A 17,128-nucleotide genomic window follows, 5' to 3' on the forward strand; every position below is an offset into this window, starting at 1 on the left:
AAAAAACAAAAAAATAAATGAAGGGCACTGTTAAGAGAATGAAAAGACAATCCACGAATTAGGAGAAAATTGCTGCCAATCATCTATCTAACAAAGGAATTGTATCTAGGGTATATAAAGAATTCTCCAAACATAGTAAGAAAACAAAAATCCCAATTTAAAAATGGGCAAAGGATGGAGACATATGTATATGTATAGCTGATTCAATTTGTTATAAAGCAGAAACGAACACACCATTGTAAAGCAATTATACTCCAATAAAGATGTTAAAAATAAATTTTAAAAAATGGGCAAAAACTTTGAAGAGACACATCAACAAAGAAAATAAACAGATAGCAAATAAGCACATGAAAGCACATTCAACACTACTGGTCATTAGGGAAATGCAAATTAAAACCACAGTGAGATTCCACTACACACCTATTTTAGAATGGCAAAAATTAAAAAGACTGTCCATACCAATGGTATAACCACTTTGGAAGAAGTCTGGCATTTTCTTAAAAAATTAAACATATACCTACTTATGAGTCAGTCATTCCTCTCCTAAGTATTTACCCAAGGAAGTGAAACCATATGTTCATACAAAGACTAGTACAGAAATGTTCTTAGCAGCTTTATGTATAAGTTTTTTTAAAAATAAGAAAAAACAGGACACCCAAAAGTCCATCACAGGTGAATAGCTGAACAAACTGTGGTATATCCATACAATGGAATATTGTTCAGTAATAAAAAAAGAACTGACTACTGATACATGCAACATGCATATATTTCAAAATAATTAGGTTGGGCTTCCCTGGTGGTGCAGTGGTTGAGAGTCTGCCTGCCAATGCAGGCGACACGGGTTTGTGCCCCAGTCCGGGAAGATCCCACATGCCGCGGAGCGGCTGGGCCCGTGAGCCATGGTCGCTGAGTCTGCGCGTCCAGAGCCTGTGCCCCGCAACGGGAGAGGCCACAGCAGTGAGAGGCCCGCGTACCACAAAAAAAAAAAAAAAAAAAAAATTAGGTTGAGTCAAAAAAAGCCAGACAAAAGGAAGTACATACTATATGATTCCATTTATACAAAATTCTAGAAAATGCAAACTAATCTATAGTGACAAAAAGCAGATCAGTGCTTGCCTGGGGAAAAGTGGGGGAGGGGAGTTGGACAGGAAGATGCAAAGGCAGAGATTACAAAAGGGAATGATAGACTTTTAGAGATCACAGGTATGTTTATTACCCTGACTGTGCCAAGGATTTCACAGGCATATACACATATATGTTAAAACTTAAATTGTATTCTTTAAACACGTATAGTTTAACGTGTGTCAATTTTACCTCAATAAAGCTGTTTTTGAAAAATAACATCTTCGGGACTTCCCTGGTGGTGCAGTGGTTAAGAACCCACCTGCCAATGCAAGGGACACGGGTTCAAGCCCTGGTCTGGGAAGATCCCACATGCCATGGAGCAACTAAGCCCGTTCACAACTACTGAGCCTGCGCTCTAAAACCCGCAAGCCACAACTACTGAAGCCCATGCACCTAGAGCCTGTGCTCCGCAAAAAGAGGAGCCACTGCAATGAGAAGCTCGTGCGCCGCAACAAGGAGTAGCCCTCGCTCACCACAACTAGAGAAAGCCCACGCACAGCAACAAAGACCCAATGCAGCCAAAAATAAATAATAAATAAAATTTTTAAACTAAATAAATTAAAAAAAAAATCTTGGTTCTACACATAAATCCAAAATAACTGCTCATTTTTGGTATACCAGAAATTATTTACTTCCACTTGCCATTATTATTTGGCCTCAGCGACTGTAATCTAACAAAAAGTTAAAACTATTCTTACTCTACTTTTCTTTCAAATCCATTTAATTTCTTCCAAAACTATCATGGAAAATTGGAACATTCCAATGTTGCCTCAGATTTTTTCCTTTTGCAAACTGTAAGAATTATTCTCTTCAGTAATGTATCCATACAGGAATTGCCAAATCTTTGTTTCTTTCCATTTCTATGTTTTTCCCTCTGGAACCATAGCTCCAGTGTTCACTGCAACCAAATGAGATTCAGGGAAAAAAAACAAAACAAAACAGTTCCTGGAATTTGGATGCTAAACAACCAATAATAAAATAAATTCTAAAAAATAGCACTATTATTAAGAACACCTTACTTTTCACTATATTTTATGAACTGCCTTAACTTCATTACCCCCAAAAATGTTTCTTAGATCAAATATAAAAATTACTATTTACTGAATAAGCAAATGTAAGATAACAAAATTAAGACCTCAACTAAAGAAAATAATCTATTGGGAGTTCCCTGGTGGACTAGTGGTTAGGATGCGGCACTTTCACTGCTGTGGCCTGGTTTCAATCCCTCCTCAGGGAACTGAGATCCCATAAGCCATGTGGTGCAGCCAAAAAAAAGAAAAAATAAAGGAAAGAAAGAAAATAATCTATTAACACAGGCCCAGCCATAACTAAGTGATCACATGTTCTTAAATTGTCAGTTCTGCTATATCTTAGGGCACTGAAGTTAGAGAACTATTAGGAGACATAAATACAAAATTAAAACTACTGTCAGAAATATAACATGCTTTTATTAATATGAATTCAAATACAATATAAATCAATTCACTTTTATTAAGATACAAGTTCTGTGTATATGTTAAATATTATTTTTACATAAAAGACCCATTACAACTTACAGTCCTAATCTCATGAAAAAAGAAACCTTTCCATGACAAAAATAAGGTAAATTTCCCAGGAAAAGATTTTTATCACAAGTAATCTAGATGACACAAGGTTTGAAAGTCTCTATTACTCCTGCCTATCACTTCTCATTTTGTTACTTCTTTCTTCCCCAGAGGAAAGTCAATTACTTCCTATTATCATTGCCTGGAACACTGAAAATACTGCATCTCTGAATCCCAAATTCTGAGGGGCTTTTCGAGGTGATACAGTTCCTTACCCCCAGACAAAATGGAAACCAGACATGTGTCCTATTCATTCAACATGAACTGAGTACCAACTTATGGGCCAAACACTGAGAATACAAAGAAAGGAATAAGACACTGTTCCTGGTGCTCAGATTTCACAATCCTCCCCACTCCATAACCCGATGCCATTGTTTAATGTTCTTGTCAAGTTTCCCCCGTCATCTAATGTTCTCTGGAGACAGAATAGCTATTTAGTCACACACAAGTCTCCTGCTCCAATAACCTATTTCCCTTTATTCAGCATGAAGTTCTAACTAGAACTAAGTTGATCTATTCCTCTAACACAGTACTTAACACTCCTTTTTTTTTTTGGGCAGGGGGACTCTTAAGAGCGTTACTGAAGTTCTAAGCTCAATAATGCCAGGGATTATATCTAGATCTTGTTCACCACTTTATATCAACTGAAACAGAGTAGATACTCAATAAACATAGTTTGAATGAATCTCTCTGGTAACTTGAACACACCACATGTCATATGCTAACTGTGACCTTTGGACAAATGAGAATAATACCGTCTTCCTCACAGGGTTGTTGTGAAAGGAGATAACATACGTAAAGTTATATCTGACACATAGTACACATTCCAAAAATATGCACTCTTATTATTTTAATTAAAAAAATTTTTTTTAAACAAACACCTTATTTTGATTTTATTTTATTTAGTTTTTAAAATCTGCATGCTATTTTATTTCCATTAGAAAAATATTATCTATATAAAATTTGGTCCAGTTTCTTCTCCTTTACTTCTAACATTCAAACTTAAATAATTTTACTCAAGTAAAAGCAGAATCATGTATCTGACATGAAAACTAAATATTTCACATCATTAAATTAATAGTTTAACTGAATTAGGTGTGCTCTTTATTATTTCTCAGGAATAGTAACTCATCTTTCCTACATGTTATTTCCCTTTATTTTTATTTTTCTGAGTAACTATGTAATGTGTGTCTCTTTTCCCACATCCAGTAATATGAGTGTTATAGAAGTGTAATTTATAACTTCAGTAACTAGATTCATTATTAATCTTCAACTCATGTTCAATTCCCCTTATTATATGGTATTTCCATAATAACTTCAGATATTTCAGTCAACCTTACACTTTCCAACAAAGACTGTAAGAATTAAGAATTAATTTAAAAACATTATTAAAATTCCAGACTAAGTAACACTGGGCCCACTTAGAGTGATGCTGTCACAAGGTCCTTGGACAGCTACTGCTTCAATCTCAACACGGTCTCCTTTGGGCAAAGCAGCAACCTGGTAAGCAGCTCTTGCAGGAAAACTACTCTGGAAATATTGTTTGTAGATGTCACTGACAGTATTGAAGTCATTTATGTCAGCAAGCAAAACAGTTGTTTTTACCACATTGGTGAAGGCATAGCCTGCTGCTTTCAGAATTTCACCCAAGTTTGGAAGAGCTTGTTTAGCCTCTTCTGCCACCCCTCCTGGCACAAGCTGTCCACTTGCAGGATCCATGCCTAGCTGTCCTGAAATGTAAATGGTCCTGTCGACTAACACAGCCTGACTGTAGGGACCAATGGCCGCTGGGGCTTTCACGGTGCTGATCACCTTTCTGATCAAAGACGACATGGTTAATCCTTTTCCCTTGCCACCCCTCAGAGACAACTACCCTGTACACTGCTCCTACTCGCATCTCACGGGTCTCTGAAATAATTTTAAATTTACAGAAAAGTTGCAAAGATAGTAGAGAAAGTTCCCATATCACTCAGTTTTTCTCTGATAGTAACATCCTACATAACCATAGTACTCTTGTCAAAACTGAGAAATTAACATTAGTACAATATTAACTAAACTATATATTCTGATTTTACCAGTTTTCCCACTAATGTTCTTTTTCTATTCTAAGGCCAACTCAAGATACCACACTACATTTAGACAGATTTTTATTTTTTAAGTGCTTAGTTAATTCTTAGCCTTTTCCACATAACACTCTGAATTTGGAGAATCAACAAAACTATTTAAAGCTACAGAACTGTCTGAACAAGAACTCTGAGCTTTTCCTTGGTCTTTTCTTGGTCCTTTGATGCTATTCCAACTATAGCCTACTCTCTTAGTACAGGGCCAACAAACTTTTTTGGTAAAGGCCAGGTAAATTATTTTAGGCTTGTGGAACATACGGTCTCTACTGCAACCACTGAACACTGCTGTTGTAGCACAAAATCAGTCACAGATAATACATTAACAAATGAACGTGGCTGTGTTCCAATAAAACTTTACTTGTAGAAACAGGCAGCGGCCAGGATTTGGCCCATAGCCTGTAGGTTGCTGACCCACCTTAGTGCATTTCATAACATGGAATGAGTTTTGGATACGCAATACCATGACTGAGAGTAGAGGATGTATCCTTAAGTTTACTTGCAATGATTCCTTATATTATTTTTTTAAAAAATATTCCATGGAACAATGTGGACAATAGTCCTGGCCTCAGAAAATTATTCTTAGGATTGAAAAGCAGGTTGTATAGTAGAATCAGTGTGGACAAAACACACAAAAATAACTGGCAAAAATCCCAAAGCTTTGGGGAGTGCAAAACAATACTATCCTTATGGAAGGAAATTTAACAACATCCATCAAAATTTAAATACATTTACTCTTTGACCCAGAAATCCAAAGTCTAAAAGTTTATCTTATACCTGTACCTATGTGAATTGAAGTATATCAAGCTTATTCATTATAGCATTGTTTGTAATGAACAAGATCAGAAACAACCCAAATGTCCATATACAGAAACATCATGTAGCTGTAGGAATAAAAACAAAAACAAAAAACTACATATATTAATATGGAAAAATCTCCAGGAAATGTTTTAAGTATAAAAAAAGCAAGAACATAAGTAGTATGATACCTTCTATAAGAAAGAGAAAATAAGAATATATAATTGGGACTTCCCTGGTGGTGCAGTGGTTAAGAATCCACCTGCCAATGCAGGGGACACGGGTTCAAGCCCTGGTCTGGGAAGATCCCACATGCTGTGGAGCAACTAAGCCCATGCACCACAACTACAGAGCCTGCACTCTAGAGCCTACGAGCCACAACTACTGAGCCTGCACTCCTAGGGCCTGTGCTCTGCAACAAGAGAAGCCACCACAATGAGAAGCCCATGCACAATGAAGAGTAGCCCCTGCTTGCTGCAACTGGAGAATGTCCGCGCACAGCAATGAAGACCCAACACAGCCATAAATAAATAAATATTTTTAAAAAAACAGAATATAGAACTTCCCTGGTGGTCCAGTGGTTAAGAATCCGCCTTCCAATGCAGGGGACCCGGGTTTGATCCCTGGTTGGGGACCTAAGATCCCACATGCTGTGGGGCAACTAAGCCTGCGTGCCACAACTGCTGAGCCCGCATGCTCTGGAGCCCACACGCCACAACTAGAGAGAAGCCCACATGCCACAACTAAAGAGAAGCCCACACGCCACAACTAAGACCCAACACAGCCGAAGAAAAGAAGGAAAGAAGGGAGGGAGGGAGGGAGGGAGGAAGGAAAGAAGGGAGGGAGGGAGGGAGGGAGGAAGGAAGGAAGGGAGGGAGGGAGGAAGGAAGGAAGGAAGGAAGGAAGGAAGGAAGGAAGGAAGGAAGGAAGGAAGGAAGGAAGGAAAATATAATTGCTTTTGCTGATATCTGAATAAAGAAACCTTGAAAGATATTCAAGTAATCTAAACGGTTACCTATAGAAGTGGATAGGAATTGAGAGAAAACATCTCCATGTATGTACGTGTGTATGTGTGTGTGTGTGTGTGTGTGTGTGTGTGTGTGTAGTTTTGTTTTTTGTACCATGTAAATGTATTAGCTATTCAAATAATAAATTTTAAAGAATAATATTACTTTAGAATCATTGTAAGGTTTAAAGAGTTTGTAAATGTAAGCAATATAAAATCTCTAACACAGTGTTTTACACACAGTGGGTGCTGCTATGTCCTGTTGCTGGTCTTTTTAAATGTCATCCAAATGGTGTGATAACATAAACGAATAAAAGAATAAATACCAAACACTTAGACTCAATATTTTCATCTCTAGGAATCTACCTTAATAAAAATCTAAAAATTGGACAAAGATTTAAATATAAATAATGAACTGCTGAAACAACCCAAAAACTCAAAAATAGAGAAATATTCAATAAACTATAGTACACCTATACTTATAAAGCATTTTTAATGACAGAGAAAATGCTCAAAATATACAACTTTATAATCTCAAATGAGGGGGACAGAGTGGTGAGGGTGGGGAGTGAGGGATTGGGAAGCAGAGAGATATATGCAGAAATAAAAGACCTAAGTAAAGTACAGCCAGTAAACTTTTATAGAGGGGTTGTTGGCAATTTTTATTTTCTCTTTAATTCTTTTCTGTATTTTTCAAATTTTCTTTTAATCATGTAATCCTAAAAAGGAAAAGAAAGAAAGAGAGAGAAAATGGATTTCGGGATCAAAGAAATGCAAGTTCAAATCCCATATCATATATGCAATTTTAGACAAGTTAATTAAGCTGTTAAAAAGCTGCCAGATTTGTAAAATGGAGATGATACAGAAATTCCAGGGTTATTTTAAGGATTAGAGACATTATATGTAAAGATGACCTAACTAATGTCTTAAACATAGTGAATACTAACCAGTATTATTTTCATACATCTTATCTGTGTAACATCCTCGCCTATATAAAATTATACTAGGGGACTTCCCCAGCAGTCCAGTGGTTAAGACTCCACACTTCCACAGAACAGGGCGTGGATCCAATCCACAGGGATCTAAGATGGGGGAACTAAGGTGGGGGAACTGGTTGGGAAACTAAGATCCCACATGCTGTGTGGCATGGTGAAAAAAAGAAAAAGAGAGAAAAATAAAATAAAATTATACTATATTTTATCAATCTAAGGTACTATTCCTTTTAAGATGCAAGGAAGTTTTAGAAATGTTGAAATGTGAAAAATGATCATCTTAGATTTGATGAAATTCAGTGTTTAAGTTTAGTGAAATAAATGCTACTTTCCATACGTATCTTTTTATTTACTACAATGGAGTGTAAACTGCATTAGAAGCATATATTAAAAATAACAGGAGGGACTTCCCTGGTGGCACAGTGGTTAAGAATCCACCTGCCAATGCAGAGGACACGAGTTCGAGCCCTGATCCGGGAAGATCCCACATGCCATGGAGCAACTAAGCCCATGCGCCACAACTACTGAGCCTGCACTCTGGAGCCTGCGAGCCACAACTACTAAATCCCGTGCACCTACAGCCCGTGCTCCGCAACAAGAGAAGCCACTGCAATGAGAAGCCCACGCACCACAACGAAGAGTAGCCCCTGCTCGCAGCAACCAGAGAAAGGCTGTGTGCAGCAAGAAAGACCCAATGCAGCCAAAAAAATAAATAAATAAATTTTATTTTAAAAAAAAATTAAAAAATGGGCTTCCCGGGTGGCGCAGTGGTTGAGAGTCTGCCTGCCGATGCAGGGGACATGGGTTTGTGCCCCAATCCGGGAAGATCCCACATGCCGTGGAGCAGCTGGGCCCGTGAGCCATGGCCGCTGAGCCTGCGCATCTGGAGCCTGTGCTCCGCGGCGGGAGAGGCCACAGTAGTGAGAGGCCCACATACGGCAACAACAAAAAAAAATACACACACACACACACACATATATATATATATATATACACACACACACACATACAAATAAGGATTGGGAATTCCCTGGCGGTCCAGTGCTTAGGACTCAGTGCTTTCACTGCTAGGGCCTGAGTTCAATCCCTGGTCGGGGAACTAGGATCCTGCAGGCCGTGCAGCTTCTATGTTTCTATATAAGATACACGAATGGATAGTAAGCACGTGAAAAGATGCTCAACATGACTAATTAGGGAAATGCAAATCAAAACCACGGTGAGATACCAACTCACTACCATGAGTGGCTACTATTAAAAAAACAGAAAACAAGTGTTGGCAAGGATGTAAAGAAACTGGAACCCTTGTGCAGTGCTGGTAGAAATAAAAAATGGTACAACCACTATTATAAACAGTATGGTAATTCCTCAAAAAATTAAAAATAGAATTACCATATGATGCAGAAATCTCACTTCTGGGTATATACCCAAAATAACTGAAAGCAGGAATCTGAATAGATACTTGTACAGTCATGTTCACAGCAGCATTAGTCACAAAAGCCAAAAGGTAGAAGCAACCCAAGTTCCAGCAATGAATGAATGAATAAACAAAATGTGGTATATTCATAAAATCAAATGTTATCCAACTTGGGGAAAAAGAGGGAATTCTGACACATGCTACAACATGGATGAACCTTGAAAACATTTTGCTAAGTGAAGTAAGCCAGTCACAAAAAGGCAAATACTATGTAACTCCACTTATGAGGTACCTAGAGTAGTCAAATCAAATCCATAGAGACAGAATAGAGAATGGTGGTTGCCAGTAGCTGGTGGGAGCGGGAATAAAGAATTGCTGTTTAGTGGCTCCAGAGTTCCAGTTTTGCAAGATGAAAAGAGTTCTCAAGATTGGTTGCACAATAGTGTCAATGTACCTAATGCTACTGAACTGCACATTTAAAAATGGTTAAAATGGTAAATTTTTTTTTTTTTTTTTTTTGCGGTACGCGGGCCTCTCACTGTTGTGGCCTCTCCTGTTGCGGAGCACAGGCTCCGGACGCGCAGGCTCAGCGGCCATGGCTCATGGGCCCAGCCGCTCCGTGGCATGTGGGATCTTCCCGGACCGGGGCACAAACCTGTGTCCCCTGCATCGGCAGGCGGACTCTCAACCACTGCGCCACCAGGGAAGCCCTAAAATGGTAAATTTTATGTTACATATATTTTACCACAATAAAATAAAGTTAAAATTAAAGGACTGTAATAGTGAGAACAAGCCTATCTGAATAACATAATTCTCTGAAAATAACTGTAATAGACTGTAAATTCACTTAAGGTAGGAAGATTTTTTTAAAGTAATACAATCTCCTTTTAAGAGTTATGAATATGATAACAACAAAAAAACGTGAAATAAATAAAAACCAAGTAAGTTTTAAACTACTTTAATAAACACTTTGAAGCATTTAAAACCCCAAATGAAATTTAAATACTGTAAACACAATACGCTCTGAGCAATAGACTTATTATTCAACTTCGTATTTCATTTTTTTTTTTTTTTTTTTACCTGGCAGAGAGAATAGTACCAAGACAGAGGAAGATCAAACACTCTTAGTGCTGCTGTCCTCAGGGAAAACTGTGATTCACTTACTGTTTCTTCTGACATGACTCCTCTTCTAATCTTCAATAAATGAAACAAAAAATATATTAGCCACAAAGATTTCTGGTTATTCTACAAATGAAAGATACAAATTGAAAATTTAACTCTTTTTAAACAGCTTTCTTTTTTGCACTTAATTAAACAGCTGTCTTTTTTGCACACTAACCTGAAGAAAATAACATTCTGAGCCAAATTTACTTGAGCTAAAAGTTTATTAATCACCAAAGTAACCAAAAAGAAAATGACTTAGATTTCAATTTTGAGTTCAAGTAGTAAATTTTCCTTAGAAAACTGCAGGTTCTAGATTCTCTCTTTTCTGGTTAAATAAATGTTTCAGCTGTTAAATAGTAATTTAAAATATTTTTCTTCCCACTTATTTCCTTCCAATAACAGCATTGGGTGGGGGCAGGTACTGAAAGAAATCTGATTGGAATCTTGACTCTAGGGGCTAAAAATGAACCTCAGGGCTCACTGAACTTCAGAACTCAAGCATTTATTCTCCTACTGTCCCATTTTAGAAAAATTTTTATTTTATACTGGAATATAGTTGATCCTACTATCCCATTTTAAAGCTCTTGAAAGAAATGACATACATGCTATGAAATTTTAATATTGTTTGAATGCCTATTTCTATTGAAACCAAAGAAGGAAACATCAGTTGTCCACAGAGAAGGCAGTCATCACTGAGAGAGGCCCTTAAAGGTAGCACAACGCTGACAGAAACATGATGGTTCAGGGTCTGGGTCTATGCTTTGTAGAGCCAGAAACTCAATTTTATCAGTGTACCCAGCTGGATACACACTAAACAAATTCAGAGAGTATTAATATAAATTAGTTTACAAATTTGCTCATTTATAATAAGAAAATACACTATCTAGTGAAAGAATACCTTTATATGCTATCGAAACATACCCTTTCTGAAATAAGACATTGCAGGGAGTTGAATTAAGTATAAAAGGCTGTGTGGTGAGCACAAAATTAATGGACCCTAAGGAATATTTCATACAAACTAGGAAAGAGCCTGATGTACAAGAGTAGGCTTCCCCACTAGCCAGAATGTTTAGGCCTACCGAATTCAATACTTCTTTCCCTTGCAGAGTGCTGTACAAACTACCAAAGAGAAAACAGAAACTACCAACAATCCCTCTATAAAAACTTATTTACTATACTTTAAGTCCTTTATTTCTGCATATATCTCTGCTCTCTTTTTCTAAACTCTAGTAGACTAATCCCTTCCGTTAATAAGCCCCGTTTTTTTTTTGTTTTTTTTTTTTTCGGACAACTATCAAAATTACTGATTAAGAGCTTCCCTGGTGGCGCAGTGGTTGAGAGTCTGCGTGCCGATGCAGGGGACGCGGGTTCGTGCCCCGGTCCGGGAAGATCCCACGTGCTGCGGAGCGGCTGGGCCCGTGAGCCACGGCCGCTGGGCCTGCGCTTCCGGAGCCTGTGCTCCGCAACGGGAGAGGCCACAACAGGGAGAGGCCCGCGTACCGGAAACAAACAAACAAACAAACAAAAAAAAACCAAACTACTGATTAAGTAGTAGTTTCCTTTCACATCAAGCACAGTAATACTTCTTAAGGTGGGTTATTGCTACTGACCGTTTACCTTTTCCCTATTAGGGACACTCAAGGAGTATAAACTTAATTCCCCCTCACTCATATTCTAATTAGAATATTTCAGCTCAGTGTAATTAGTTCTAATTGAAGTACATTTATTCTAACCAACAAACTGTGATAGAGACATATTATTCAGAAATACAAAGGAAATCATGAAGAAACAGTTAAACAAGTGAAAAACAGACTTCTGAGGAATGAGACTAGGGATGTTGGGAGGCTGGGCAGGGAACCACTGTTTTTCATTATAAGTGCTTCTGTAATATTTGATTGTTTAAGTGCCTACATGTACTTCTTTTTTGAAATGTTACACAAAAAAAAGGAGGGGAAGCACATTTATCCCCCCCCTCAAAAAAAAACCCCCAAAAAGCCTGACAATTTCTTTTAGAGAAACATTTTTGGTAACGAAATAGATTCTGGATCATTAAAGCTATCTGTGCTATTGAATTAAAAATTTAAAAAAAAAAAGATACTGAGAGTAATTCACCCAAAGTGATTTTCTCCATAACAGAGTTCCAGATTTTTAAGCAGAGGAGAAAGAAAATAAAGCAATCACTTCAATTTGCTGCAGGGGTTTTCTTAAAAGAATTCTGACAAATTTCTATTTTTGCATTCTAACCACCTCATTCCCTTTCATTTAAAATCACTGTGGAAGTGATTCCAAACTTAATCATTAATAACTGAATAGCTTTTAAAAACTGGTCATTTCAGTTGCTTTCATAAATATTAATTTTAAAAAACATGAAGGCAGTTTCATGATTATTCGAATTTCGAGAGGAGTGTCTAAAACATCACTAAAAATATTATACTCTGTAATATTACTCGCTTTTCTCCATTCTAACCACGAGAGAGTTAAAAATAAGTGTCATAAATAGAATTTGTTTCTTAAACACCCTAAAACTGAACTTTATAATCCAAGCAAGAATGAAAGTCTGAAATATCCACAAAATTTTGATAATCTATACAACCGAAATCTGAGAAGATCCTTGAAATACAGCAAAAAATGCTTACTTGCAATAATGATAAAAAATAAAGGTCTGTGCACGAGCAAGACCTTTTGGAGTCCTCCCTCCAGAAAATAAAAGTTGAAAAACTTTATTTACATTAGGCCTCTAACGCCACAAACCTCCCGATGCTAAATTATTCTCGGAAAGCATCTTCAAGGAAAGCGTAATCTTCCACATCCAAAAACCACTCCCTGCTCAAACCACTGACATTCTTGCAGGAACTTGTACCACACTAGCTGCCCCTCCCTCAGGCCTCCCTCACCCCCACCGCGCTCTCCTCTGAGGGCTTCCTTTTTCTTTACCAAGAGGACCAGGAAAGGGGCTCCCTCTCGGTTCAGCAGCCCCGACCGACCCTCGCTCCGGTTCCAAGCGGTCGCCAGCCCACCCTGATTCAGCGGTCCCGGGCGGGCCTCCCTCCGGCTTTCTGTTCTTCCACCCGCACTCGGAGTCCAGAGGTCGCAGGCTGGCGCTCTTGCCCGCCCAGCAGCCTCTACCCCGTGTCCGCTGCGACCCCACCCGACCCTCCGCCCGCCTGCTCCGTCCGCGTACCTGGCGCTCCAGGGTAAGTGTAGCCTGCCCACGCCTACTTCCCCGCCGCAGCGAGCCGCAGGCCGACCCCGGGGGCGGAGTCCTTCCGGGGTCAGGAGTGGGAAGGTGGAGAGAAAGTCGCGGGGGCCTCCTAGCCTTTCTGCGTGAGGGGCTACGTGTGAAGCAGCTCCCGCCATTTTTGTTTAGGGTAGAGGCTCTCGCCCTGCCAGATAGATGTAAAATACAGAATGGAAGAATTGCGTCCTCTTACAGTGCTGTCAAGAGCTAGCATCCTAGTTCGTAACCATTTGAGGGCTCTAGGACCATACTATGAATCTGGTGAAAACTATGGGGCCTTTTCCCCATATGTCATTTAAATACAGTGTTAAAAAAATACACTCACATACTATTAAAAGAAAAAATAGTGTGTGTGTGTGTGTGTGTGTGTGTGTATATATATATATGTGTGTGTGTGTGTATATATATATATATATATATATATATATATATGAGGTTAGATGCCCAAAACCAATCCACAGGTCCCAGATTAAGAACTACTATAGACGCTCAGCCCCCAAACAAATTAATGTTGAGGTATTCCAATCCTGTAGTAATGATGAAGTTATTATTGATTTCAATTCCTCTTTAGCTTTTCTCCACATTTCCTACTGAATTAGGCTACCAAATAATATGTGAATATGGTCAACTCTGAGGGGTTAGGCAATGTATTCACAGCTCCGAAGTTCTGTCTAATACACAGTAAACTAATAGGGTGGGAGGGAGAACAACAGAAAACAACATGCTGTTTCTATGTGCAGTCCTGAGCCAAAACATTCCATCAGAACTGCAGATTTTAAAATTCCAATTTCTGAGCATATTTGTGGTGAAAAGACAAAATAATTTTGTAAGGATTGCTAAAACATGAGAGCACATGCTACTATTCCTATCTAAGAATCAAGAATGAACAGTCTTTTCTGGTAGTGTTCGAAATTCCCATTTAGTGAAATGGAAAATAGGGAGAATGGTAATGCCAGTGTCTGACGTTACCGGATGAACAATAGCTAAAAATACACAGACTGAGTTGTGTGTGAAAGTATTGTGCACTTGTGAACAGTGCTCTTGACACTTAAAGAACCTGGAATTTGTAAGGCTATGTTTGTTTATTCCTCCATCTCCTGTCTGTGCCTCCTCCCTATTTCCCACAACTTCCAAACGTTCAGCCTAATGGGAAGAACAGTAATAATGATGACTCCCACTTAAAGCAACTTTCCTATGAACACTCTCTCCTTTAATTCCACAATAACCATTATGAGAAAGATATTATTACACACTGGGTATGGATTTTACTCTTTAACAGGAGAATAAGAACTATCAGATTGTATTTATTTTGCTAAATCAGTGTAATTTGCTCCAAGCCTCCCTTCTCCTGGGTTACCAGAATATTCAATCTTAGTCATTATTGAATATATCAGGTAGGATGCTGTTAGCTAGAAGCGAAAGAAAACTGAACAAATAGTAGCTTAAACCATAGGACAGGGTGGTCCATGTGGATGTTAGCAACAGATGGACACAGTCTTATATTTGAACATTGATATCTTTGATATCTTCTGCTATCCTGGCCCAGGAAAAAAAAAATGGCACTTGGATTAATTCTAAAGGTCTGATCCTCTCCCAGATAACCAAAGTCATCATGTAGTGCTCACCAAACCAGGAAGTGGAATTCATGAAATAATATTAGTTGTTGCTATTGTTCAAATACTGAGGTACTTGCTACATCAACCATTAGTGAATTTGGGTATCCTGTCTGCGTAGTATTGAACAATACTGTGGAGTCAGATTGCCATGGTTTGAATTCTTTCTCTGCCACTTACTAGGTGCATGGTCTTAGGCAAGGTACTAACCCTCATTATGCCTCAGTTTCCTCATTGGGATGTTGAGAAGAGAAATGTAATAATACTTGTAAAGCACTAAGAATCTTATATAGGTATTTTTTTAGGATTAAAAAATTTTTTATTAGATTATAGTTGATGTACAATGTTGTGTTACTTTCTGCTGTACAGCAAAGTGAGTCAGTTATACATATACATATATCCTCTTTTTTAAAATAAATTTATTTGTTTATTTATGGCTGTGTTGGGTCTTCCTTGCTGTGCGTGGGCTTTCTCTAGTTGCGGCGAGCGGGGGCTACCCTTTGTTGCGGTGTGCGGGCTTATTGCGGTGACTTCTCTTGTTGTGGAGCATGGGCTCTAGGCATGCAGGCTTCAGTAGTTGTGTCACACAGGCTCAGTAGTTGTGGCGCACAGGCTTAGTTGCTCCATGGCATGTGGGATCTTCCTGGACCAGGGCTCGAACCCATGTCCCATGCATTGGCAGGCAGATTCTTAACAACGGTGCCACCAGGGAAGTCCCATAGTTATCTATTTTATATGGTGGTGTGTATGTCGATCCCAATCTCCCATTTATCCCTCCCCACCTAAGATTCTTATATAAGTTTTTAACTTGGGTTACTTGTACTTCTGTGGAATCCAAGGATAAAACTCTTATTTCCATATAATTGGTTTCCTTGGTAATCCTACATATTTTATTTTATATGCATAGAAACATTACTTTGAGAAAGGGGTCCATAGGATTTACCAGAATGTCAATGGAATCCATTGACATCAAAATCCAATGACATCAAAAAATGGTTAAGAACTTAGAACATTCCCTGGCACATATTTCTAAGATATATGGCATATCAAGTGGGACTTTTCCATGTCTTTCAGCAGAAGCTCCAAAGCTGAGCAAAATAGATGCCAAGTGCCCTGAACATTCTAAAAAAGAATGCTAAATCATCCACACAGGGCATGCTAGGAGAAAGGGCAGCCCATTTAGCAACTTTTAGCCCTCATGTACCTCCAGGGAATGATGTGGCAGAATTGATCAAAAAAGATTGGAGAATGGAAATACTCAGGAGACAATTTTCTGGAGTGCTGTGCCTTTTTCATTCTTCTTCCCCAAGAGTGGAGAGAGAAGGGTACTTGCTTATTCCGTCCTATCACCACCTTGAGCCAAGTGAAAGAATTTTAAGAAATTCAGACAATTTGACCTCTGTGCCCTGTAGTTTATGTCACCTGAAAAATCTAAAGGCAACAGACTACCCAAAGAGGCCTTTGATGACTGAGCAGAGAGAGAGGGCTGCAGCAGAAATGCCCTATACTAGCAATCTTGCAAGAAAAGTTTTCCTGTGGACAATGTGAACACCACAGAATGTAGCAGGCTTCAGTTATCTTAAAAGGTCGTATGTTGAAATCAGGAGTTAAGCGGACCATCTATTGGTAAAAGGTTAGCTACAGATTTTTTCAAAGTATTAGGAAATGAAACAGTGAAAAGTGCCCAGCAAGGCAGGGGGAGGGGAAGTCATTGAGGAACACATAAAAGGGACCTATAAGAAAAGAGCCAGCTCTTAGGAGTGGGGCACAGGCAGAAAGCACTGAAGTCGTATTTAACTACACTGATTGGGTATATCTGATATTTTATTTCAGACATTTAGGATTACTGCTCAGTCCATCTGAGACAATATATGACCAGTGTACTTCACTAATTATTGATGGAAACAGTGCTTATCAAGTGACAACATTAAACCTGACCAAAGTCTAGCACTTTGACAATTAAAACCAATGACATTACCTAAGTAAATGAATTCTTTTAGGTAATTCATATACCCAATTACCGTTTCCATTAACTGCTAAAACCTGCAGAGTCC

The 17,128-nt window shown here is 38.6% G+C and overlaps 2 protein-coding genes across 6 annotated transcripts in view; both read right to left on the minus strand.

The window, feature by feature from the left end:
* MIGA1 (mitoguardin 1) overlaps positions 1 to 13,467 on the minus strand; it is a 91,601-nt gene extending 78,134 nt beyond the window's left edge. For 3 of the 5 annotated variants that reach the window (XM_082667938.1, XM_082667937.1, XM_082667934.1), the window contains exons 1-2: positions 13,405 to 13,467; positions 10,140 to 10,253 (exon numbers count right to left, since the gene is read on the minus strand). In XM_082667938.1, the coding sequence (XP_082524064.1) occupies positions 10,140 to 10,238 (99 nt within the window). In that variant the 5' untranslated portion in view covers positions 10,239 to 10,253; positions 13,405 to 13,467. Of the gene's footprint in view, positions 1 to 1,314; positions 1,385 to 10,139; positions 10,254 to 13,404 lie in introns of those variants that run through there. The other 2 variants (XM_082667935.1, XM_082667936.1) reach the window with 2 other exon arrangements.
* On the minus strand, positions 4,131 to 4,562 carry LOC309834994 (2-iminobutanoate/2-iminopropanoate deaminase-like; the record flags this gene model as incomplete). The annotated part of the gene is made up of 1 exon (XM_082674244.1): positions 4,131 to 4,562. One exon carries the CDS (start codon positions 4,560 to 4,562, stop codon positions 4,131 to 4,133), a length of 432 nt encoding a protein of 143 aa, XP_082530370.1.
* Positions 13,468 to 17,128: the final 3,661 nt, after the last annotated feature.

This window comes from Grampus griseus (genome assembly GCF_964374135.1).
Source record: "Grampus griseus genome assembly, chromosome: 1".
In the NCBI taxonomy this organism is placed as follows: domain Eukaryota; kingdom Metazoa; phylum Chordata; class Mammalia; order Artiodactyla; family Delphinidae; genus Grampus; species Grampus griseus.